The sequence below is a fragment of the Prunus dulcis genome, chromosome 6 (assembly GCF_902201215.1).
Source record: "Prunus dulcis chromosome 6, ALMONDv2, whole genome shotgun sequence".
In the NCBI taxonomy this organism is placed as follows: domain Eukaryota; kingdom Viridiplantae; phylum Streptophyta; class Magnoliopsida; order Rosales; family Rosaceae; genus Prunus; species Prunus dulcis.
Genome location: NC_047655.1, coordinates 21,527,472 through 21,549,940, shown reverse-complemented (window position 1 = coordinate 21,549,940; position 22,469 = coordinate 21,527,472). Strand labels below are relative to the sequence as shown.

At 37.7% G+C, this 22,469-nt stretch overlaps 5 protein-coding genes across 11 annotated transcripts; 2 read left to right on the top strand and 3 right to left on the bottom strand.

Moving 5' to 3' along the window:
• LOC117630658 lies at nt 1–7,793 on the top strand. Its single transcript, XM_034363357.1, has 5 exons — nt 1–603; nt 1,097–1,182; nt 1,646–1,786; nt 2,367–6,648; nt 7,009–7,793. Exons 1-4 carry the CDS (start codon nt 1–3, stop codon nt 2,509–2,511), a joined length of 975 nt encoding a protein of 324 aa, XP_034219248.1. The 3' UTR covers nt 2,512–6,648; nt 7,009–7,793.
• On the bottom strand, nt 3,581–7,400 carry LOC117630659 (protein CONSERVED IN THE GREEN LINEAGE AND DIATOMS 27, chloroplastic-like). Of its 2 annotated transcripts, XM_034363358.1 has the most exons (7): nt 7,167–7,400; nt 6,475–6,627; nt 6,093–6,170; nt 5,607–5,702; nt 4,534–4,569; nt 4,128–4,309; nt 3,581–4,033 (listed from the first exon to the last, which is right to left on the bottom strand). In XM_034363358.1, the coding sequence occupies exons 1-7, from the start codon at nt 7,398–7,400 to the stop codon at nt 3,871–3,873; spliced, it is 942 nt and encodes a 313-aa protein (XP_034219249.1). In that variant the 3' UTR covers nt 3,581–3,870. The 2 variants fall into 2 exon arrangements, with proteins under 2 accessions (XP_034219249.1, XP_034219250.1); XM_034363359.1 differs by lacking the exon at nt 4,534–4,569.
• Nucleotides 7,794–8,574: 781 nt separating the features above from the next.
• On the top strand, nt 8,575–12,110 carry LOC117633167 (probable prolyl 4-hydroxylase 9). Its single transcript, XM_034366866.1, has 8 exons — nt 8,575–9,132; nt 9,250–9,360; nt 9,491–9,648; nt 9,923–10,025; nt 10,695–10,790; nt 11,353–11,418; nt 11,494–11,613; nt 11,803–12,110. Exons 1-8 carry the CDS (start codon nt 8,998–9,000, stop codon nt 11,887–11,889), a joined length of 876 nt encoding a protein of 291 aa, XP_034222757.1. The 5' UTR covers nt 8,575–8,997; the 3' UTR covers nt 11,890–12,110.
• Nucleotides 12,111–12,848: 738 nt separating this feature from the next.
• Nucleotides 12,849–17,053, bottom strand: LOC117630029 (molybdate-anion transporter). 6 transcript variants are annotated; one of them, XR_004586189.1, is made up of 10 exons: nt 16,345–17,050; nt 15,998–16,142; nt 15,733–15,901; nt 15,318–15,576; nt 14,593–14,681; nt 14,183–14,365; nt 13,996–14,081; nt 13,785–13,869; nt 13,330–13,580; nt 12,849–13,135 (listed from the first exon to the last, which is right to left on the bottom strand). XR_004586189.1 is itself a non-coding variant. In XM_034362734.1 (10 exons), the coding sequence occupies exons 1-9, from the start codon at nt 16,574–16,576 to the stop codon at nt 13,446–13,448; spliced, it is 1,383 nt and encodes a 460-aa protein (XP_034218625.1). In that variant the 5' UTR covers nt 16,577–17,051; the 3' UTR covers nt 12,849–13,243; nt 13,407–13,445. The 6 variants fall into 6 exon arrangements, 4 of the variants coding, with proteins under 4 accessions (XP_034218625.1, XP_034218626.1, XP_034218624.1 ...); XM_034362734.1 differs by having other exon boundaries at nt 12,849–13,243; nt 13,407–13,580; nt 16,345–17,051; XM_034362735.1 differs by having other exon boundaries at nt 13,407–13,580; nt 16,345–17,051.
• A 347-nt stretch (nt 17,054–17,400) lies between these two features.
• LOC117630030 (acyl-CoA-binding domain-containing protein 3-like) lies at nt 17,401–20,589 on the bottom strand. Its single transcript, XM_034362737.1, has 5 exons — nt 19,480–20,589; nt 18,701–18,806; nt 18,518–18,603; nt 18,350–18,400; nt 17,401–17,722 (listed from the first exon to the last, which is right to left on the bottom strand). The coding sequence occupies exons 1-4, from the start codon at nt 20,313–20,315 to the stop codon at nt 18,355–18,357; spliced, it is 1,074 nt and encodes a 357-aa protein (XP_034218628.1). The 5' UTR covers nt 20,316–20,589; the 3' UTR covers nt 17,401–17,722; nt 18,350–18,354.
• Nucleotides 20,590–22,469: the final 1,880 nt, after the last annotated feature.

The following is a 22,469-nucleotide window of genomic DNA, read 5'->3' as shown; positions in this document are numbered from 1 at the left end:
ATGGACCTTCTTCCTGACTGCTTTGAAGCTGAAGAGAGATCTATGTATGAAACTCCAGAGGTGCTGCATTTGGTTTCAGGCCGTGATCTTTTTGGGATGGTCTGCCTGGTCAATATAGTTCCAGAGTTATCATCTTACAGCAATAAGAAATTAAGTTATACCACATCTGCGGGTTTGGGGATTTGTCAACCTGTTCAGGACTTGAGCATCTGCATGAATTCTGGTGGTGTTGATGATGCTGGAAATGCTCATGTGCGAACCTGGGATGTTACAGATGAAACATCAGATGCATATAAAGATTTAGAATTGCATATATCTGGGAGGGTGGTTGCTACGGCCACCAGAGCCCCTCCAAAAAGCTACTCTGATGGGATGCAGAATGAAGAGTCTGATCACATTCGTGTATTTCTGAGCTCTAATGAAAATCCTGTCCATACCAGCGAAGGGTTTACTGAAGATTCTTTTTCAGGTGCTGCCGTTGGATCAAGAATTCTATTGGGAACTATAACCGGATTAGGGACTAGCTCAGAAGAAGGGTCTTGCCTTGTCTACAATAGCAGTGGTACCAAAACCCATGTGATTATGAAGCATAGAACATTGCTGGTTTGTAAACCTGGTTTTCTTAAGTTCTTATGCTCTTTGGCTTTCATCCTTGTCGATACAATTTCTTGCTTAAAGTTTATATTGTCATATTTGATTAGAGGGAAAATCTGCAGGTTCCAGATTCTGCATGATACTCCGCAATTTCTTGTATATACCAGTGGTGCATTTTCTAAAATGCACTTGCACTGAAATATGAGTGCCAATAGTTCTTTAAACTAAAACGGATTTGGTGTTAGTGATGATTAACTTTTTCTCATATTGCCTGCATAAATATTATATTCTGACATGACTTTTATTCTAGCGGGTTCATTTTGTACAAATGCATATCATTGCATGAAGCATCTTGTTAAGAACCATTACTGGTCACCATTACTGCCAACCTGAAATTTTGTTATTGTCAGTGACATATTTCTGTTTGTGTGATTCTAATTATATTTGCCTTAGAGGTGCTTTATAATATATAGACTATTTTCAAATTAGTTATTCTTAACAGGTGAAACACATGTTTTGGTATGAATTGGGAGAAAAGGTTTCTGTTTGTGAGTGTAGATGCAGTAGAGCCCGGTTACCACCAAGCAAGTAAGATGCGACATCTGTATGAAAGCTTCACTTTAATTTCAGTAAAGGATTCATTCTGATACTTTATTTTCATGTAAATATGCCTCCATGTTCTTTCTTCATTGCAAGAGCATGCTATGGCTTTGTCATGCGTAATTTCTTTCTCTTCATAATTGTGTGTTAAATTTGATAGTTTTGGCATCACCAGACAATTGGTTGTAATGTTTATCAAAACATGCAGACATTTTACTACCATTGTTATTCTTTATGTGGTTCCTTTTTTTCTTCTTCAGTTTACTTAGAGTAATGTGATATCACTTTCATAGTTATAAATCTACTTCTATGTTCTCAAGTGAGACTGTTTTACGTAAGCTACCCAAAAATTGTTGGTTAGAGTAATCCTGTTAGTCCTATGTATATCATATGAGATTAGTCCAACAGATTGTAACATTAAATAGTTTTCATAACTAGCTTATGCGAACAGATTTTGGCTGTTTGAGCCTCGCTGTGGCATGCATGATATAGGTGGTTGGTATATTGAAACATTTGGCAGAGATAAGAAAGGCCGGATGTTGCCATCACAACGGTATTGGGATGGCTTTGATGCGGGCAAACAATTTGAACAGTAAGTAGGTCATGTGCTTTGAGGTTGAGCTCTTTTTCATTATTCACAGTTTTTCTCAACTCTAGTGTTTAATTACTTTACTAAATAGAACAGGAATTTTAATTTTGAACTTGTTTGGCATTTATGTTCAATTTGTGTGAATTAGATTAACTTATACTGTAATTTAATGAGTTTGGAACACATGACGTTTGATGTTTGGTTCTAAGCATAATAATTCATTACAAATTAATTCAATGAATTCAATTGCAAATGAGGTGAACCCTTTTTCCATCTGGTTCCAAACTGTGTGTTAAGGGTTGAAAAAAAAATAAAATGAGATCTGGTGAATCTTATAATGGCTTGAAAAATGTGTTCACAGTGAAACCTCAGAATTTATTTTCAAATTTAGTGTTTTTATTTATTTTTATTAAAATTTGCTTTTTGTGTTTCTTGTCAAAAGCCAGCATTGTGATTAATGGTGTTGTCTTTAGATGTTTATTATTTTCAGGGAGCTCTTTTGTATATTATCCCTCTATTAGTCCATTTTGGTGCTTTAATACCTTTTGAAATACACTTACTATCCATTTTTTGGTATATGCAGGAGACTCCATCCTGCAATGTATCTTCTTGCTCTTGCATATAGAACTTTGGATCTTGAAGATGCAAAAAGAAGGAAAAGTGTATTCAGGGATGTTGTTGACAAACGGATTTTTAAATTTCTCAATTGGTGCAAAAGACTTGTTTAGGACGTACACTAGTTGGGGAACTACACGCCATGGGTTCTACAGCTCTCTTGCATGGTAAATGCCTCTTTTCTGAGATCCAAGGATTCATCGTTGATTTTGCTTGCTCTAATCAGTGTGTCAGATTGCTTACACATCTGCAATTAGTGCAAAAGCAATGGTCCTGTATCCTGTTATTAGTTTTCACCATGATGATAGCATACAGTCGAAGGTCAATTGTCTAGCCTTTGCGGAACTTTTTTGGGAGAGATATCATTTGGGGCTCTCATACACTATAATTTGGTGTAGCAATTAGCATTCATGATCACAAATGGCTCTTGGCATCTTTTTGAAGTACGGCTATTTAGACTTTAGAGCTTGCAATCGGTGCTACAAACTTGTTTGTAAGGGATATTGCTTGTGGCTTCACACTAATTTGGCTGAGCTATGTGCCGTGGTAGAATGCTTGATTTCTGACTTCAGAGGCTCTGTTGTTGATTTCATGCAAACCCCACTAATCAAGGTTGTTTGGATACCAAGTATGGCTGGCAGTGATTGGTGTTGAAGAAGATGACCTTTCATCCTGCTATCAAGACTTGTAAAGATTATCATTTGGATATTTAGGACTGTCTAGTTGTTCCTGCAGCTGTTGTCCGGAAGCTGTTCTCAGGAGTTTCTGTTTAGGCATGGAGAGTGTGCATTATCTCAACTTCATCAGTCTTGAGATTGAAGACTTATATCTTCTTTTTCAGGAAGTTCATTTGGCTAAAAGTGTTGAGGTGGTAGTAGATAATGCGGAAGCGAATCAATGGTATTTTGATGTGTCTCACGTAGCTATGATATATATGTATATTCCTGGTTTTTAATTTTACATGGTTCCACATGTTTATCATATATAGTTACTATCTTCTTTGAAAAGTTGGTAATTTTTCCTCTTCCATTAATTGCATAATGTACAGCAAAGTAGTAAATCAGACATGATATGCTCAATTTTTGACACATCACCTTATATATGCGTGTGGGTTCTACATCACTTCATTCTTTCATGCTTTTATCTCGGATTTTCTAATAATTTGTTCTCCTAATACAATGAGATAGAACCTTACATTTTTGCCGTTTAAGTGTACAAATTACAGAGCATAGTTGTAGAGAAAATTCTATTTGTCAAATGCTTTTACAGAATTTGTTTTATAAAATTAGGTGGTGACTAAGATGGCATGCCACCATATCACACTACCCCCTCCCTCCCCCCATGTATTTGCCAGTGCTAGTGGATTTTCCTTAATGGATATTGCATTGCCTTGCCGGCCACTACTTTAGTTTGTAAAACAATTTTGTATATTATGATATGAAGAATTATTCTTTTCCTTTGTCTTTTGCCCATCACTTAAGTAGATCCTCCCATTTGCAGTACTGCCCACCAGCTAATGCACGATAAAACCTATCTCTGCAGTAGACTGGTCTTCCATCAGCAGCCTCAGCAGCGGCTGCTGCTAGATCATCATCAGACCTCACGTCCGTAGGCAATTTTAGCAACTCCTCTTTTCTGCAAGATTAAGTAACATTGGAGAACAAAGTAGAAAAAAACTTATATGTAAATAATTGATCAGAGGGTTGCAATCTCTATTTATCTATAAAACCTTATGTTGAACTTTGTGCTGATCTTTGAGGCGGAAACATTTGATGAGTTATCTTTTATGCCAAATGTGGTGTGAATGAAATCCTCCACCGGTGTAGCAAAGATAAACAGCAACACTCCTGTGACAAGTAATGCCCCTGTTCCAACTAGAGTCTGTTTCAGCAATTTGATGACGGGTTTAACCTGCTTGCATAAATTTTCAATTTTTCATATGAATCTCATAATTCTAAGGATGAAGTTTATACATGGCAGCTCACATCTTTTGTAGTGCCTTGAAAACTAAGGTGTGTGCATCTGTGCATTTTGTTTTTCTTCCACCTCAAAATAACTTTGTTTAGCATGCACGCATCCTTCTCTGGGATGTATATTGATAGTTGGCATGCATTTCAAGTTCCAGTTGCTAGTACCTTGTAAGAGCCCAATAGTCTATCACGAGCCAAGACCTACAGGAAAAATTTTAGGTGTCAGTTTTCAGTGGTGAAACCTTACGCATAGATGATTCCTGCATTAATCTGTATGGGTAATAGAGGGAAGACGAAGGTTGATCTCATGCCCTCCTTCTGTACCATATTCATTCTGACTGTTCACTCATCCGGACAACTCCAAAAATAAGCTGATCTTGATTTATGCATGGTAGCAAAACTCTTAACTATGGGAAACTCCTATTTGTTTTTTCTGAGTCTCAAATTATGATCAGATTCACTTCGGTATGCTGCTATCATTTATTCAGTGGTTGGCCACAAGATAAAATGGTCTGCCATAGCAATGGGATAACAAGAATTGTGACAAGACAGGTATTGTGGAAATACTTATTTTAGTATAAGTACTCTCTTTTACTTGACGTTTATTTCTCTTAGTAATCAAATGATGAAATTCATTAGGATCATCATGCTTTGTCGATATCTGCCTAAATTATGGGTTGCCACAGGCCTAGATGGTTTTACATGTTTCTTTCTTTCTGTTCAAATTGGATGTGTTTTTACCTTCATGGATTCTTCTCTTTTCATTCTCATTATGTAGGACACGGACCCTGATTTTTTTATTTGTTTAAATTTCTGAGTGTACCAGTTTTAGATACATTCAGATTTTCACCTTCTCTGATAACCATACTTGGTTAATATCTCATAGATTATTCTCCATGACATGCATTTGCACATATACACCACACACATAAACACCGTCGACTATCAGAAACCTTGTTTCAGTATTAAGCTCTAATGATATGCCACAAATTCGTGTCCACAGCGTAATCATAATTTCGAGGTTTTGATGTAGAGAGGCAATATATGCATAAACATCAAGCCTCATGTGATTAGTTAATTCTTTTGAATGAATTTTATCATTTACTGATTATTCTACTTAGCCTGTTTCAGTTGAATACTTGAATAAGATGTGATTGAACTTGGAAGGCTAACTTGTCCAAGACGATTTCATCCTTGTTTCTTATTAACTGAGAAAGGATGAGGTTAAGGGTGCTAACCTCAGGTGGCTTTACCCACATTTGTCCATCATACCAGCCACTCTCTTCGTAAGGTATGACTGCTGATAGTAGTCGATCACCAACATAACTCCATCCCTGCAATAGGAATAATAATATGGTTTACTTTCGTTAAAAATTCTACATCAAGCGGTGTATCAAACAAATATCATGCATGAAAATTGCTTTGAAGTCCCCATTGCTATTATTTTTGGGAGTGCCGTGCATTTGTTTCATGGAATCCTTACATACTGGGGAACCTGTACATTAAACAAGTATGTTCTCTTGTATTTGGGGACTGGAAACAAATAATATATATTGTGACCAGTAGAATTTAGTCCATGGTTGTCAGTATCATAACAGACCATGCAGTGGTTTTCTCATATAATATTGAAGTTTTGGCTATGAGCTTTTGCTACTGCTCAATGTCAAACTTCCACACATGCACTCCAGTAGTGATTATAAGATGAAGTAAGCTGAAAATAGTACCAGATAAATTCTTAAGACGATCAACGATACAACAAAAAGAGTTCCAGTTCCAGCAGCTAGCGCAAATTTTAGAGGATCCTGCAAGGTTGGAACAACTGGAGTAAAGACAAATGAAATACCTCTTGCTGGTGCTGATATATGCTTCTTGTTTAACTTTTTTAGTAATATGCCAGCGGATCTGTGTGTGATTTTGCTGACCGTTTGAGTATAGTCTTAGACATTTGGAAGCACGAGATACATTTTCTCTTCTAGTTTCTGAAAGATATGTTGGTCCCGAGACATTAATTATTATTATTATTTTCCGTACGCTACAACTCTATATAAAGTATCTGGCCATATCCACATATTTTTTATTTTGACTTTAAAACATTCAATATCTTACCCTTGATGGATTAAAGCTTGCAGCTGCAATAGGCACTCCTAGAGTTGTGAAAGTAACCAACCACAAACCTCCAAGACGAAGGAGGAAAGGCCCAGGTCCCAGTTCACCCCACGAGTATAAAACTCCGTCCTTCAGAGATGAGTACTCATTCACCTATTATGAAACCAAATAACTGTAAGTATGAATTTTCATGACATATTGCTTACAAGAAATAATGTGGGGGAATCTGTTCGAATCTGCTTCCCTTTCCCTTTTCTGTTCATTTTCTTTTTGGGCCAATTGCTGGGGTGCATAATAAGGGATGGCCCTGACTTTCCCTCAAAACCTCCTCTTACCCTTATGGGATTCGAACACCTTTTCAATCCCATGACTTAAAGTGGGCATAGGTACTACTTGGCTATAAGAGCCATTGTTTCCATAGCATATGAAGCATTTCACTCACTACTCATGATGCCAAATTTTCATTGTTATTTCTTTTATATTATCTGATTCATATATATAAGAAAACTGAAAAACTAGATTTGTTGTCACAAGGTTTCTTCAAGAGGGGTAGTGATTATTACCAACTGGACCTAGCTAAAGACAACGGATCCTGCTGAATTCTCATTCAATGGATAAGTTCATCTAATTTATGTCGACCATTGAAGAAATGGGATTGCTGCGGAAGGTACACAGAGAAAGTGAAAACATACCGGCCTTTGTTCATAAGGAACCTCGATTTCTGACCCAGGATCCCAACTCTGGCCACGGAAACCGCTTGTTTCCCCGCCTGCCTCGTCTTTCAAGGCTTTGACAGAAACCCCCTTGGGTAGCCTTCGAGCACTGCGGTATTGGATCAGCCATGGCCTGGAGCTGCTACCAACCTTCACTAACTTGACCTGTGGAGGACTGTAAAGCGGAGAGCAATATACATCTGCCCGGAGCATCTATTTCCCCAAGTTGAACTGAACCAAGCGCAGTTTAGGTGTACTCTGAATTTCTCTGTTCAACTGGCTTGAAGTTGGGGAAAGAGATGAGTGAGGTTTCAGCTCTTTAGTTAAAAGACATGGCTGTGTTTTTTAAAGGACCATGCAAAATACGTGGAGGAAAACAACTGATCAGAATTATTTTTGTAATTTACTTGCAAGGAAAGGGTTTGTTTGGAGGGTGACCCAAGCCAGGTGGACAAAATGTGTGATAATTAAGGACTTGTATTTCATGGGTGGGACCACTCAATTGAACATGTGTGCAAGCCTCTCCTTTGTGTGTGTACTTTTGGACCGTCTATTATGTAGGCTTGTAATTTAGATTATCCAAATGCCAGGGCCTTTGGAGATTTATTATTGTTATTATTATTATTATTATTATTTTGTGTATGTGTGTGTGTGGAAACAGAGTGTTGGGGGGTGTTGATTGTGCAAATGCAATGTGGAATTCGTTACCTTCCACGCGGTTTTGTGTGCAATCCTTGGGGCCAAAGTCCGGACCCAAACGAGGGAGAAAAACCAGGGAGTCTGCAGTAAAAAAACAACAAATAGTCCAAATCCACCCAAATAAAAAAGGCTGTGTCTAAAAGGCAAAGATACGTTTTTTTTGGGTCAATAGGTAAAAGACACATTTGTCACGGTAAAAAGTGAAAAAAGAAAATCCACGAACGATGAGAACGGCAAAGAATTGAGAGAATATGATGCGACCCCAGTGACGCTTAGGCTACCTTTTTTCTTTTGTGGGTAATATCTTAGGCCAAGTGTTATTTCTTTCATCATACCCTTTTTCTTCATGTCATTTGCTTATTGATTTCCTCCTCTTTGGCCGTGGTTTTTCAATATTCACCGTCTAAAAGATTGTAACTTCTCTCTCTCTCTCTCTCTCTCTCTCTCTAGAAAGTCTTAAAACGTAGTGTAGAATGGTATTTAGTGCCATCTTTTCAGGAGTCGAAAAGATTGGGGGTTCTATTTCTAGTTGGAATAATGAAGGATGATACTTGACCCTTTTCAGAACAAGTGAGAATAATCACAATGGACAAGGTAGAATTTGAATTTACAAAGCGAAAGTTATAAATAAATAAAAAAGTAAAGTTGTAAAACCATGAAAGCCAAAGGACCGCCTTGGGAAGAATCTATTTATCCACTTTGTCAGAGACACAATTCTGTGGGTTATGACTTTGGATTTGAGCACTTTGCAAAACAGGGAAGTTTGCTCCCCCGACCAAAATATATTCGTTGTACCCATTGGATTCCAAATCCTCTAAGATTGACTACACCCCCAGTAATTTGGTTCCACAAATCTCAGTCTTCCTTTTTTGGTCAGATTACAAAAATCTCAGTAGTTTTACGCAAACTCCCGCCGTGCTGTGCGCGCATTTAGAATTTAGAACACGCTTGTTTACAGTCTTGACAAAGACTCTCTGCAATTAAGTCTTTGATCGACTGTCGTTTGTCAAACGCAAAACAAAAGCACAAAAATTTACAGACGAGAGAGCAAGTAGAAGCCACCAATCACACCACCATTGCCACCTGCATTTGAAGACAAATTGAAATTACAATGAGAGCCAAAAGCGGGAAAGGGAATTGGAGCTCCAAGTTCAAGTTGAAGTCCAAACTTGGGTTGCCAACCACCTTCATCTTATGCTCCTTCTTCTTCCTCGCTGGCTTCTACGGCTCCTCTCTCCTCTCTCAGGCAAAGTTTTCATTTTTCCTTTTATGGGGTTTTTGTTTTTTATCAAGAACTTTAGTGGGTTTTTCAGTTTTTCAAAAATAATTTATTTAACAATTTTCAAATTTTGATTTTTGGCAGGATGTGGGTGGTGGTGATAATAGGCTAAGAACGAGACTGTTGGAAACAGAGTATACTTCGATGCCTTATGGAGAGACCGGTGACGATTCTTTAACTTCCATTCCCTTTCAGGTTTCTGTTGTCGACTTTTCTTTGTGACGATTCTTTAAACAGTTTGATCAATTTAGGATTGTATGAGTTTTGTGGGATCAAAGATTGAATTTTTATTAGCTAAAAAGAATAGGGCATGTGAACTGTGTAGGTCTTGAGTTGGTATCCGCGTGCACTATATTTTCCTAATTTTGCAACTGCGGAGCAATGTGAAAGCATTATCGGTATGGCCAAGCCAAGCCTTAAACCATCAACTTTGGCTTTGCGAGAGGGTGAGACAGAGGAGAACACGAAGGATATACGAACAAGGTACACAAACTTAATATTTAGTGTTTCAAATGAGCAAACCTTTTTCATCATTTTGTTAGTACTTGTTATGCATACCATTTTTACTCTTGCACCAAAGTTTTGAAGACTGCCCTGTTAGTGAAATCTTATGATTGTTGATACAAGCTGAGAAACACTAGCATCTGATGATTTTATATTTAGAGGAATAAATCTAACGGGTCCAAATGTGAATAGTTTTCTTAATATGAGTGATTACAGATCCCACAAACCATGCTTACTCTATCTTTTCAAGCAGTTCTGGCATGTTTCTTTCTGCTTCTGATGATAAATCTGGGACTCTGGATGTAATTGAGGAAAAGATTGCAAGAGCAACAATGCTTCCCAGGACCTATGGAGAGGTACTATTTAGTGTACAGTTTAGAGCTTATTATCATCATCGTCCTCATCATCTCTCTTTATACAAAATCATAATGCCTAGTCATGTTTCGTTCTAAGCAATGCTTGTGGAAGTTTTTCTTCTGTCCAAGATGACAGCATCCAATAAAAAATTTCTCTTGATGCCAAAGTAATTTTATTCCGTAAAATTATAAATGAGAATGCCTGCAACCACAAACTGTGGTAGGAAGGGTGAATGGAGTTGGGGGAAGGAGGGTTGTCGGAAAATCCTCTGTCAGTTCATGGCAGAATAACGAACCCTGCTGTTTACTAATTTCTTGGAAATTTCTTTCTTGTGCCTAAGAAATCAGAAGTGTGCTGTCATATAGTTAACTTTATGTATTTGATGTTCCGTTTCCTGTTGGCAAAAAAATTTCTCAACATGGGTCCGAACCGTGGAAAAGTTCTTTTTTTGGTAGTGTTGACAAGACTGTTATATGAGTATTTAAATGTTAGGTACCGCTGCTTGATGGGTTGTTTATGTTAATTTGCCAAGTAATGATGGGATACTTGATGTTGTAATCATAGTGAAGATATTTCTTTCATGCCTATGTGTTTCTGTTATGAATTAGTTAATCTTTTATTTCAGGCCAATTTGTAAAATTGTCTGAGCTGAGGATATCATGTTTCAGGCATTCAACATCTTACGCTATGAGATCGGGCAGAAGTATAATTCTCATTACGATGCATTCCACCCTGATCAATATGGTCCACAGAAGAGCCAAAGGGTACATCTTCACTATAAAACATGAGTTTCATTTGGTCATTATTTGTTTTCCATTTTGGGCTTGTGTATCACTGAAACCCTTGCACACCCACTCCCCAGAGTGCACATTTTAGGAAATAAAACCAGGCAAAGATAAACCTCAATATTTTATTTCCTACACTAGTACAACAATTATACTTGGGTTGGAGAGCGCACAGGTGGTCATTCTGTATCACCTTAAAGATATATGGCATGGGAGTATTACCAGGATAAATTCTATTGACTTCTTGAAACCAAATAGATTTGTGTGCTTTCATGTCTGAAGTCGCAGATAGATGTTCTGCGCTCATCTACTTGACCAGTTCAAACAAATTCTAGAAATTTCTTAATGATTACATGTTCAAACCAAATAATATTATGCTAATAGCGGAAGTTAAGTTGCATCCAGGAGTGGTCAATAAACCATCTTCTAAGATTAAACACTAATAGTAAGCATAACAAGTTGTAGATCTGATAGAATCATAATGTTTATTTTCCAAAAGGTTTTAAAGAATGCTTACATTAGTCTTATTTGATCTTTGTAGGTTGCATCATTCTTGTTGTATTTAACTGATGTTGAAGAAGGTGGTGAAACCATGTTTCCTTATGAGGTGAGTTGAAGACCTCTGCTTTTCTCATCACCGTTTTGGTTTGTCCATTGTTCATCATCCCTTTTTGATCTGCAGAATGGCTCAAACATCGATGGAAACTATGATTTTCGGGAATGTGTTGGTTTGAAAGTGAACCCACGCAAAGGGGATGGACTTTTATTTTATTCATTGCTCCCAAATGGTACAATTGATATGGTTAGTTGCTTCCCAGTATCATTCTTATTATAATCATTTCAAGAAGTATTGATGAGAAAGAAAAAATGTTTTTCGTAGCATTTCTCGTGAAATTTACCCTGTATGAGGTATTTCATTCCTTGTTAAGAGAAGTTGTTTGTTTATTTTGTTCCATTCTAATTTAATTATTGGCTGGATGCGCCTCTGCAGTTATCAATACATGGGAGCTGTCCTGTAATTGAAGGGGAAAAATGGGTGGCTACAAAGTGGATCAGGGATCAAGAACAAGAGGATTAGTTGTAGTTGTGTAGAGTGTCATTGTGCAGTGCTCAAATTTTTATTCACACCTGAGCATTAGCACACACCAACCCCTTCGGAGGGGGTCGTTTGAGAATGAGCCTTCTTTTTCTTGTATGGTCGGAGTTTCAATAAATTTTCCTCGTGTCGACATCTCATGTCGCATCTAGCAATTCAATTAAATAAATGAAGAAAGGTTCCATCTGTTGCAATGCAGGATATGTGAAGTGTAGCTAAGAACCTTTGCATAATGGTGCAAGAAGCTGTAATTGCATGCCTTAGTCCATCTCCATCATTAGTCCAATAATTTATTTAGTAATGCCCTCAAAACCAGAAAGAAAAAGAACTCGAAACTTTCCACGTTCATATCTAAATCTCTCTTTGGTTTTCAAGCTAACTTTTTGACAAAATTAACGTGATGAGGAACAAGAGTAAATAAAAACCACTGTCTAAGTGTTTGGAGTGTTTTTTATGACATGCTTGGCTAAACAAGCCATCAAGAAGTTGTTTTAAAAAAAAGCCCTGCAAACACAAGTTTATGGCGCATTGATTTCGTGGCAGATAACCACAAAAGCACTAACCACTCACACCTCTTCTCCCTCTTTTCTGTCTTTTCCTTTTAATCCCTCTCATTTCTCCTCTCGTTCTTCGGGAACTTGGACAAAAAAAATCCATGAGAAGCTAATAAAAGTGAGGGTGGGGAAAGGTGTAGGAGGAGAAAGAAGGCAAATTTGAGGATGAAAGAACAAATACAACAAGAAGCAATCGTGGTTCTGGCAAATGTCATTGTTCTCTCGTTCTTCATAACTTCTGATTGTATATCTCCTCTGTCACACTGTTTTCCACCAGCTCAGAAATTTATAACAGATGAACAAGAGGTAGCTATTTTTTCTTTACTCGTCTTGGGTTTGAGTCATATTTGAAAGAAATTCCTCACTAAAGCGAAACTGCACATTGGATTTACAGGACAACTATGAACCTTTTTTTTTATTAACCGATCCAATCATCAAAGAAATCTGGCAATAATTTAGACATTTCCATTCTGTTCCGCATATTTAAGTACAATTTTGCCAAACTGAACTGCTAATTGTGTCAGTTTAGTGCAAAACTTACAAACAAATCTTCAAAATGAGGATCACAAAAACTTGCAGTTCTCGCCTCTACTGCTGAGGTCTAAATCCCTAAACTGCGCAGAGGGCTGATGGTAAACATGTAAATCCCATCTTCTCCTGCCTAACCACCAGACCTGCCCAGAAAGTTAAGAGGCTCAGATGGGTTTGGCAACTTGAATTGAACTCGGTGACAAGGAACCGATAACTGGTTTCCGTCTTGCACATAGTCATTCAGTTGATTCCTAAGGAATACACAAGACCATATCAATCCAATTTTTTGCAAACTTACAACATATTGTTGTTTTTTTCAGTATTTATGTCCCCATACCTCAGGTGGAATTCAGAGGCACAGAAATTCTTTGAAATACTCAATTCTGCTAGTCATTAATGATCTCCAGGACTCACCAACTCAGCCAATAAGCTCGCTGATGATTTGGTATAAAATCAGAGTTTATGCCAATTGTGATATGGTTGCTTCCCCCATCGCTTCAAGACATGCATGCAACCAGCTGCTGTGAATAGTCCAAGGGCAGCAAACGCTATGATTGTTGAGTTCCCAATGTTATTGTAGTATTTTCCCTGCATCAATACCACAGTAGCAAGAAAAGTCAGTGGATGGATGTTTAATCAATAAATCTCATGGTGGAATCTACCAGTCCAATTATGACCCTTTTTTACTGTGGCTGCTCTCCACCACTGGTGGCACACATCAATTTCACTGGGCAGGGAGTTTCTTAATCATATGTTTTCTATGTTGAAGTAGTCCTGGGAATAAACACTCACTTGCACCAGAAAAAGCAGAATTGCTGCATTTGCTGGGGCTTGAGAAAGGCTTATCATCCCCCCACGCAGTGCATTAGGCACATACCTGTGAACACCAAATAGTAGCAGGAAAACCATCAAATTAAAATCCACGTAACAAAAGTTGAACCTGAGGCATAATATTTAGAGGAGACATTAGCGGACAAAAAGATGGAATACTCGTTTGATTTACATTGTCCTCAATCTGGCTAGTGAAGGAAAAATCATGCCAAGACCGGCATGAAATATGCAAAATAATGTCACTAATACTCCAATTTCCTGCATATCACCAATTAAACGTTTAAACTTCGGAACCACTATCATTAAACATAACTGATGATCATATTTCTTATATTTCCATTTACAGAAGACATCTTTACCTGATAATCATACGCTGTTATGGACAAGACAAGCCCCATTATAATGAATGCATATACTAGGCAATCCTCAGTTCTCAGGGATGACAGTCCACTAATGAGCCAGGGAAATATTGTGCTTCCAAGCATTCTTGAGCCCAGAAAACATGGATATATCAACCCTAGGTGCACTTCTCGTCCATCAGCCTAAAATCACATATTTATTAAAAATTGATGGAAGAAATTGAAACTATGATATCTAAGGTTCAATAACTTTAAACCCCTCTTTTAAATTTACTCAGGAATAAGAAAGAATTCTTTGTTGAGTGCGAAAAAAAAAAATCCAATTAACATAAAGTTTCAAGTAGTTCAGATATTAACCATGGTACCTTTCATTTCGCTAAACATTTTGTTTTAAATTATAGAAACCATACCACTACAGTAGGGGCCCATAGAATCCAGAAGACTGCTACAGAGAACTGAAGGCATGCCTGTGCCCACACCAAAAGCCATATTCTTTTATCTGCCAACAATATAAAGTTTCAACGGTAAGAACACACACCATACGTACAGTTAAAGCTTACACCTACAGTAGCTCACACAATGATTTGCAGAGCATTATGCAGAAGAGCAGCTAAATCATGCTAGCACAGCATCTTTAAATAATCAATCCTCTAAAATGCAAAATAATAAGTTGCTGGAATAGTGAAGATTAAAAAACAACACTCCCACCTAAAAAGTGTGAAAATTCTCTTCAAATACTCGGCTCATTAAAGGAAAGATGACATAAGTGATTTAGCTAATCAAGAACATTATAGAAATGGAAAAAATTACTCTCCTGGATCAGGGGATTGATGGCATGTTGATCATATTGGGGCAAACAGATACAGCTGAGTATCAGAGGAGGCAAATAGCAACAAGCAAAGGAATGAAGTGCAAAGCAATAAGAGTTTGATCCTCAAGAACAAAATTTTACACAAATTCGAAGCATCTGCCTTTGACGGAATTAACATGCTTCACTATATCTGGAACTACAGTCTCACTCGATCTCATTTAACTGATTCATTTTCATACTGAATGTATTCAAGCAGTATAGTTTGTTTAAGTAAACGAACAAGAAAAGTAGATAATTTTTTTAAAAAACAAATGCAACTCTTACCACCAAAAACATATGTAGAGAAAGACGCCCTATACTCCTTAAGAGCTACTTTCTGTGGGGTTTCTGTCCATCCTCTGAGAAGACAAACCAAGGCAATTATTGCCAAGAAGATGGCTGCAGTGGAATGAGATGCCATGTTTTTTTCCACATTATTACCAATGAGCCAATTTGAAAGCACCTGGCTTCCAATGAGAGATGCGGACTCAAAGAAACTCATCAACCAAAAAGTCTCACTCAACATATCTTGCCTGTGCCCTTGCTGCAAACATAAATTTTTTTCATCATAATTAGCACTATAGCTAGTCCAACAAATTGCTTGTGTACAAAAATCTATATATGAGTCACTCCCATTTCTAGACTAAGTGATGTTTCTACGTGCAAACCAAGTCTGAAATAACTGGCATTTCTCAACAACCTCTTCATGTTGAACTACCATCCACGTCTCGAAACTGAAAGAAAAGATCGAAGCTGCGAGAGACAAACAAATACTCGTCGCCAAAACACTCGGATGATCAATAATTCTCTTCCACAAGCCAAGAAAGAGGTGTAGAATGCAAAAGAGGAAACAAACTTTCTTTGGACCTCTACACAAATTACAAAAAAAGGGAAATCAATTAAGGTTTAACATTAAGCATTGGAATAACGAACAAGAAGCAAGACTGGTCTGAAAATGCACTTACATTAAATCGGAAAGTACGCCTAAGAAGGAACCAATTAAAAGAGAAGCTGCAAATCCAACACAGAGAGAAAACATCATTTGCTCTCTGCTTAAACCGTAGTAAGCTAACTCAAACTCACCAAATACAGACCACAGTCCCTCCATCACTGACAGCAAAAAGTCATAAGAACCCCATCAGTGATCAAAACCAAATAGCTAAATTAAGATTAAAATGCGATTCTGCTTGATTTATGACAAAATGTATGTACAAAAACTTAAACGGAAGCTGAACTAAAACTTAAAAGAGCAAAAAGAACAAAAAGAAAAGAAGATCTATCCGGAAGGAACAAGGGACGACGTCGCACAGACCTGAGGCAAGAGAATAGATAAGAAGGAAGTTCCTCTGGAAGCGGAGAGAGGAGGAGGTGGGTGAGATTCCATGGTCGAAGAGCGACGGAGCTTTGCTGGAGCTGCTGCCAGTGCTGCTGTACTTGTTTGAAGCATAAGGGAAGGCGAGGATGGAGAAGAGAGAGGCGAAGAAGATGAATATGTAAAGGCCAGGATTTGGCTCCCAAACAGAGCTTTCAATCACCACCCCCATTTGAATATTGCTTTTATTCGAATCAATCAGAATGAGAAGCTTCGGATCTCAAATATGGAAACCGGTGTTCTTGAGGCATTGCTGCAGATTTGAACCAGTTCGAATTCGAGCTTGAGATCTAAATGGATTGGAATTTGGAGATGATTTGAAACGTCGACGTTCATTAATGGAATTGGGGTCTGCCGGTAACTGTAAGTCTGTGAGTCTGTGATTCAGTGCAATTATTTTCTCTCTGCAGCATACTACTGTAGCGGACAATCCAAACGTCGTCGTATTGATTATGTTCGATTATCCTTCGTGACTTCAACTCAAAGTAATGAACGCTCGATTCGAGGGCCTTCTGTTCATTACGATTTTATTTTTATTTTTAATCTAAACTTTATCAGAAGTTTGTATACATATAAAACTCGCAAAGTAGCAACGGATTCGTAGTTATAGGAGGTCTTCTATTCGTATCTCCTCTCTCAATATAGCTTGTAGGAATTTGGAAATATTTTAAAATTATATCATTTGTAAAGTTTCTTTTTTTCAAACCTATTCAACATAAGAAGATTTAATTATGAAAACTTTAGTTCGTCTTATTAGATGAATCAATTTGTAAATGAGTGGTGACGACAACAATAACGGTTGCAATGGCAGTTAAGATAGCCGTGATGATGGTAGTGGCAGTGGCAGTGGCAGCGGCCGCGGTGAGATAGCTGTGGTGGCTATAGTACCAAGGATGATGGTAGCGGCAATGACAGTGGTGATGGCAATGATGGTGGTGGAGGTGGTAGCTTTCGTGGTGGCGCTAGGTCAACCTAACATTAAATGCAGTTTCAACCTTAATAAAATGAACCTCTATGGCTTGGTTAGTTGTACAATACCATCTGTTTTGTTGAGGTGTATCATCACCAATTTTTTTCTCATTTCTCCCATGCAAGGAACGAAAGGGGTTTGGTTTAAACAGAAATGTAGTGGGCAAGTGGGATATACATAGTACCATAAACACATGGCTAAATCTTTATTATAAAAGACAATGGCAATATATACTGGTCACAAATGAGACTGGATGTTTCCAATTCTTCAAGTGAACTCCTCCTGGGCCTTGGTAGCCTCTTCTTTCCGGAAGATGCTCTACCTTGGTAATGAACAATTGGCACAAACCTGGATTTCAAACATAACCGAGATACCAGAAGAAACATTACGGCAAGCTCTTCAAGTAATGGGAAAACTTCATAAGAGTTCCAATTTGTTGCAGATATGATTACAACATATTCAGTATTTTTTATACATATGGGATTTCAACATATCTAAATAAGCATTATGTATGATTACAGGAAGAGAATTTGTCAGCCTGTAACTTCTTAAACTTGATGAGCCAAGAACCAAAATATTAATCATTAATTAAATACAAAACTGACTCCTGGTGGTATCAATAATATTTGTGTCTTATCTCCTACTCAATTCATGACCAAGCAATTAATTACGTTAAACTTCTACAGCAAACAGAGGGGGGCAAGATTCCATGACTAAAACTACAGGAACCATCTATTCATTTAAGCCATCAATGAAAATTCAGTTTACGTGTATATGCAGGCAACTTTGAGCAAATAAATATTATATACAAGGTAATTTGCACGCACAACAAACTTCATTTCAGATTCTCAGTTTGTATTATGTGAACAATGGCATCTGTGACTGTAGTGTTTATATTTTGCAAAACACAACGATATCATTTCAGATATGGTAAGGCTATGGACAAGCTTACATAACAACTAATTGCATGCATACCTTGCTCAATTATCTAAACCTTTAAAATCAGGCTTTAGTTCTTCCACTTTTCTGCAAATTCAGAAAAGTTTAAAGAAATCAGTAAAAAATACTACAAAAAGAAAAAATAAAATCTGCAAACCTTGAAAGTGCTTAACATTGGCCAATAAAGAAGGAAAGATTGAACACCTTTCCCCTGCAGGTTCTGGTTGGTTTTGCACCAATGTCTTCAGATCAGAAGCTATCTTCTCATACGCTTGGGCATCCGCAAAATCCTGCCCAAGTCAAACAGGAAAGGATTATTATCCTATACTGTTCATCTGTAAAAACAACTGAATGAAGCACTAGCACTTCCAAAAGTAAAATGCTTACACCGTGAACATCTTCCATCCACCCAGGAACTCTTTCTGAAAGAAGTGTGATATACTGCTCCATCGCTACCTCTGCACTCATGTTCCCGAGTTGTTGCCAAGCATTCCTTGCACAATGTAAACCGGTTTTCTCTATCAACTTAGTGAAGCATCAGAAGTAATCATAATTATTGTCCACAAAACTACATTCTGGATGTGAAAGCTTAGTGTGATGCCATTCAACTCAATTTCTACAAGTTAACAGTACTAAACGTTTATTCATCTTGAGCCTGAATACACTCTGTAGATGAATCTCTTGCACTAAGGAAAGGTCCTTCATTTTCGGAAAATAAGTTCCCTGTTTAGTCTGCTTGATATAAAATGTCATAACAGTTGGAACTTGCAAGTAGTCCAAGAAAAAATCGAAAGGGGAAGAACATTAAAGGGACTTATCCCTGAGATACATGAACAATGCAATTGGGTATTGTGACTTATCAGTTTCATAAAAATAAATTTCTTCCCTCTCCCCTCTGTAAACTTTGCTTAGTCCACATTCATCATGTGCCTTGATAAACAAAGTTAACGCTACAAAGTACAATTCTTCAGAAAGTTGCAATGATTATCGCGTGATAGGACAATCACCAAATAAAAAGTCTTAAATCAAAGTACTATTTCTGGACATGTAGAGAGCTGCACTCAGAGAAACCAATAAGCATATATAAGAACATAATCAAATCAAATAGTACCCTGGAAAATCACAACACCAAAAAAAAAAAAGGCAGAAGAGAAGTTAGAAGCTACCATTTTGCTCGTGCAGAGACCTTGAATGCCATAGGTTGGGGTTCAAAGCAAGGCCCTCGAGTGGCAATCTTGTGAAGCCCATCTAACCTCGTCTTCACATCACTTCCAACACTTAAACTTCTCTCAGCATTACTCTTAGACCCAACAAACACCACTGCAGCACCAAAAAGCCTCTCCAATTCAGTTCTTTCTATTCCCTCCCAATCATCCTCCTCACCAAGCAACCCCTCCTTTTCCACATCATCTAGTACACTCTCTCTGGCTCGATCAGCTTCATGATCACTGCCATCACACTCTGGAAATTTGATATCTTCACTTTCAAAGATTCCCACTTCGTTTTTTGTCAAATCTACCTCAATTTCTCCAATTTCATGCCTCTCAGAACTTTGATCAACCATGTTCTCTGAGCACCCGCATAGACCACCATGCCCACCAGAACTCTCATCTTCAACACTCTTCTCTGACAAACAAACAACTCCAACTTCTCTGCAAACTTCATATTCATCAGTCTTTGAACCCTCATGTCCCTTCGGCGATCCACAACTTTCATCAACAAAATCTTGAAGTAGCAAACTTTCCTCTTTTGGTTCTTCACCTTTAAATTCCTCAACTTTCACAACTTTTTCAACAAACCCACCTCGTATCTCACTTCTCCAGTCATGAATTTCGGGTTCAACCGGAGATTCACACTCATAAAGAACCCTTCTTTTCCTCACATGGTCATTGGCATCCCTGCTTGGACACATAGAAAGAACCAGAGGGAGAACGAAAGAAAGCCAAAAAGCCATCAAGAGAGAAAAAACAACTGTAAATAAAAAATCAGGAAGAAGCTCCATGGCTTTGCAGAGAGACCCAAAAAAGAAAAGAAAAAACAGAGCTTAGTTTCCGATGACGATGATGAGAAAGAGAGAAGATAATAAAAGCAATAAGGATTTTGCAGAGCAGAGGAAAGTATATTCTAATTCTACAATATTTTTCTCGTGCCACAGTTAGGTGTTGGTCGGTCGGTCGGTCCCCGTCCTTCCGAATATAAATACAGAAAAATGAGGTGTGTTTTTTTGGTTTGGGTAAAGTGCGGTATTGGAAAAGGACTCTTCCACTGACCCACAAGTCCTTCCAAATGCTAATTATCTTCTTCTATTTTCTTTATAACCGCCACTACAATGAGGGAGAAACAGTTTGACGGCTTTACCATATTATTTATATTTTATATATTCTTTGAGTGAAGCTACCAATTTTGCGAAACAATGATTTGGCTTTGTACATGCTTATTATGGAGGATCACGGATTATGGGACTATTTGGAATTTGGAATTTCGTCCGTTTTTGCTAATATTAATTCGTGGGTGTTGATGTTCACGAGTGGCGTACTGCTAAAGAGGTGAGCATGAGACAAGTTGTAAATTCTGACATCTTAAACTTGAAGATGTACAAGTGTAAAAAGCACTAAAATTCACATGACGTGTAGTTTTCTAGTGATTACATACACGTAGGAGTTTATTTTAAAGCTTTGATAGAGGGTCAGGTTGTGGGATTTATTTATTACCCAACTGGTAATTTTTGGGTAGCCTTTTTTGTTTACTAGAATCAAGAAAAATATAATTATTTTAAAAAACAATATAAGGTTAGAGATCATTAAAGTTGATTAAGAGATATTCCTTAACAGTTTATGAAACAAGCTAAATTTTATGGGAAAATTGTTTTTTCTTCCTGATCATATATGCAAAATGACATATCCTGATCATGGATTTAAAACAAAAAATAAGCATTCCTCCTTTCTCCATGAAACCAATCATGTATGTGTGAATTTGTGGATGGTATTGACGGAATGGAATTTATTAGTGGATATCCAATTTATAAGAAGGGTACTAATCCTACTCACCACCATGTCAATTGATTGGATAAGCTCAAAACTCTGTTTGGTATAACCTTTGACCAAAGCTTTGGGATTTGTCACAACATGTTAACCTAATTAACTTAAATATATCCACATATATATTTAAGATGATATGGGGCTCGTTTGGAAGTGATTTTAAAAAGGTAAATAATCGTTTTTATGGAGAATTACTTTTCTAAATAATCAGGTTTAAGTAATTTTAAGGAGAAGCACCTCCCATGTGCTTCTCCCATAATCACTCAGAATGGCTAGTTTGGCATTGATGTGCTGTGAAAATAATCGTTGACAAATTTGCTGTGAGAGAAATCAGCTGTAAGAGAAAGTTGTTTGGCATTTAGTAAATTTTTTGTTAAAAGTTGTTGAGGCCCAAAAAAGTCAATGGTTGGGCTCAAATAAGTTTTCGGTCCAATACGATACTGTATTAAGAAAAGTCACATATCGGAGTATATGACGACCAGTCACATATCGGAGTATATGAAGACCAGTCATATACAAGTCACAGTCCACGTGTCATGCTAAATAAATAATTTGTCATGCCAGGAACTGGGGTAAGGTTATAAAATACAAGCTCATGCTAAAATAAGCACCGTGTCCCTCTCTAAGGACAATAGAATTAGAGCGTGCCAAGAAACATGCCACATTAAGCAGGAAATTATTGTTTCAAGCCCAACCATGCTACAAGCCTAAGTGGGCCCAAGCCACTCAAATGCCCGGGGCTTGCTTGAGTGGGTTGTGGTATGGATGGTAATAAATTGTCATGAGGCCCATTGATGGGCCGAGAAATGGAGGTTCCGGGTTGCTTGGGAGCCTCGGAACTCAAGCCCATTTTCTTAGGCCCAAACATGTGGGTGAGCACAAAAGAGAAAATATCCCAACCAAAATAGCCTATTGACTCAACCAAAAAAGCCTAACACTTGATAAAAAATAGCCCACTTACTCAATAAATTAACTTGGCACATACAATTACAATAGAAGAGTTGCAAAGCTCCAACACTTGGCTAAGAACAAAGCTACGAAGGAAAGTCTGAAAAGCTACTGGGAGGCTCCAGCACATGGGAATGAACAAGTTTCAAGCATAAAACACCCAAGGAACC

Bases quoted from the DNA above. Each gene is read 5' to 3' on its own strand.
- LOC117630658 (XM_034363357.1), top strand. From the start codon at position 1: ATGGACCTTCTTCCTGACTGCTTTGAAGCTGAAGAGAGATCTATGTAT. The intron at 604-1,096 runs GTTTGTAAACCT...TATTCTTAACAG, and splicing joins TGAAGCATAGAACATTGCTG to GTGAAACACATGTTTTGGTA. The intron at 1,183-1,645 runs GTAAGATGCGAC...TTATGCGAACAG, and splicing joins GCCCGGTTACCACCAAGCAA to ATTTTGGCTGTTTGAGCCTC.
- LOC117630659 (XM_034363358.1), bottom strand. From the start codon at position 7,400: ATGCTCCGGGCAGATGTATATTGCTCTCCGCTTTACAGTCCTCCACAG. The intron at 5,703-6,092 runs GTACTATTTTCA...TTCCTATTGCAG, and splicing joins TCGTCTTAAGAATTTATCTG to GGATGGAGTTATGTTGGTGA. The intron at 4,570-5,606 runs GTTAGCACCCTT...TTTTTCCTGTAG, and splicing joins TGTGGGTAAAGCCACCTGAG to GTCTTGGCTCGTGATAGACT.
- LOC117633167 (XM_034366866.1), top strand. From the start codon at position 8,998: ATGAGAGCCAAAAGCGGGAAAGGGAATTGGAGCTCCAAGTTCAAGTTG. The intron at 10,791-11,352 runs GTACATCTTCAC...TGATCTTTGTAG, and splicing joins GTCCACAGAAGAGCCAAAGG to GTTGCATCATTCTTGTTGTA. The intron at 11,614-11,802 runs GTTAGTTGCTTC...GCGCCTCTGCAG, and splicing joins CAAATGGTACAATTGATATG to TTATCAATACATGGGAGCTG.
- LOC117630029 (XM_034362734.1), bottom strand. From the start codon at position 16,576: ATGGGGGTGGTGATTGAAAGCTCTGTTTGGGAGCCAAATCCTGGCCTT. The intron at 16,143-16,344 runs GTCTGTGCGACG...TTTTGCTGTCAG, and splicing joins TATCTATTCTCTTGCCTCAG to TGATGGAGGGACTGTGGTCT. The intron at 13,870-13,995 runs GTAAATCAAACG...TGGTGTTCACAG, and splicing joins CTAGCCAGATTGAGGACAAT to GTATGTGCCTAATGCACTGC.
- LOC117630030 (XM_034362737.1), bottom strand. From the start codon at position 20,315: ATGGAGCTTCTTCCTGATTTTTTATTTACAGTTGTTTTTTCTCTCTTG. The intron at 18,807-19,479 runs GTAGCTTCTAAC...ACATTGTGCAAG, and splicing joins GTCTCTGCACGAGCAAAATG to GAATGCTTGGCAACAACTCG. The intron at 18,604-18,700 runs GTAAGCATTTTA...TGACTTGGGCAG, and splicing joins GGATGGAAGATGTTCACGGT to GATTTTGCGGATGCCCAAGC.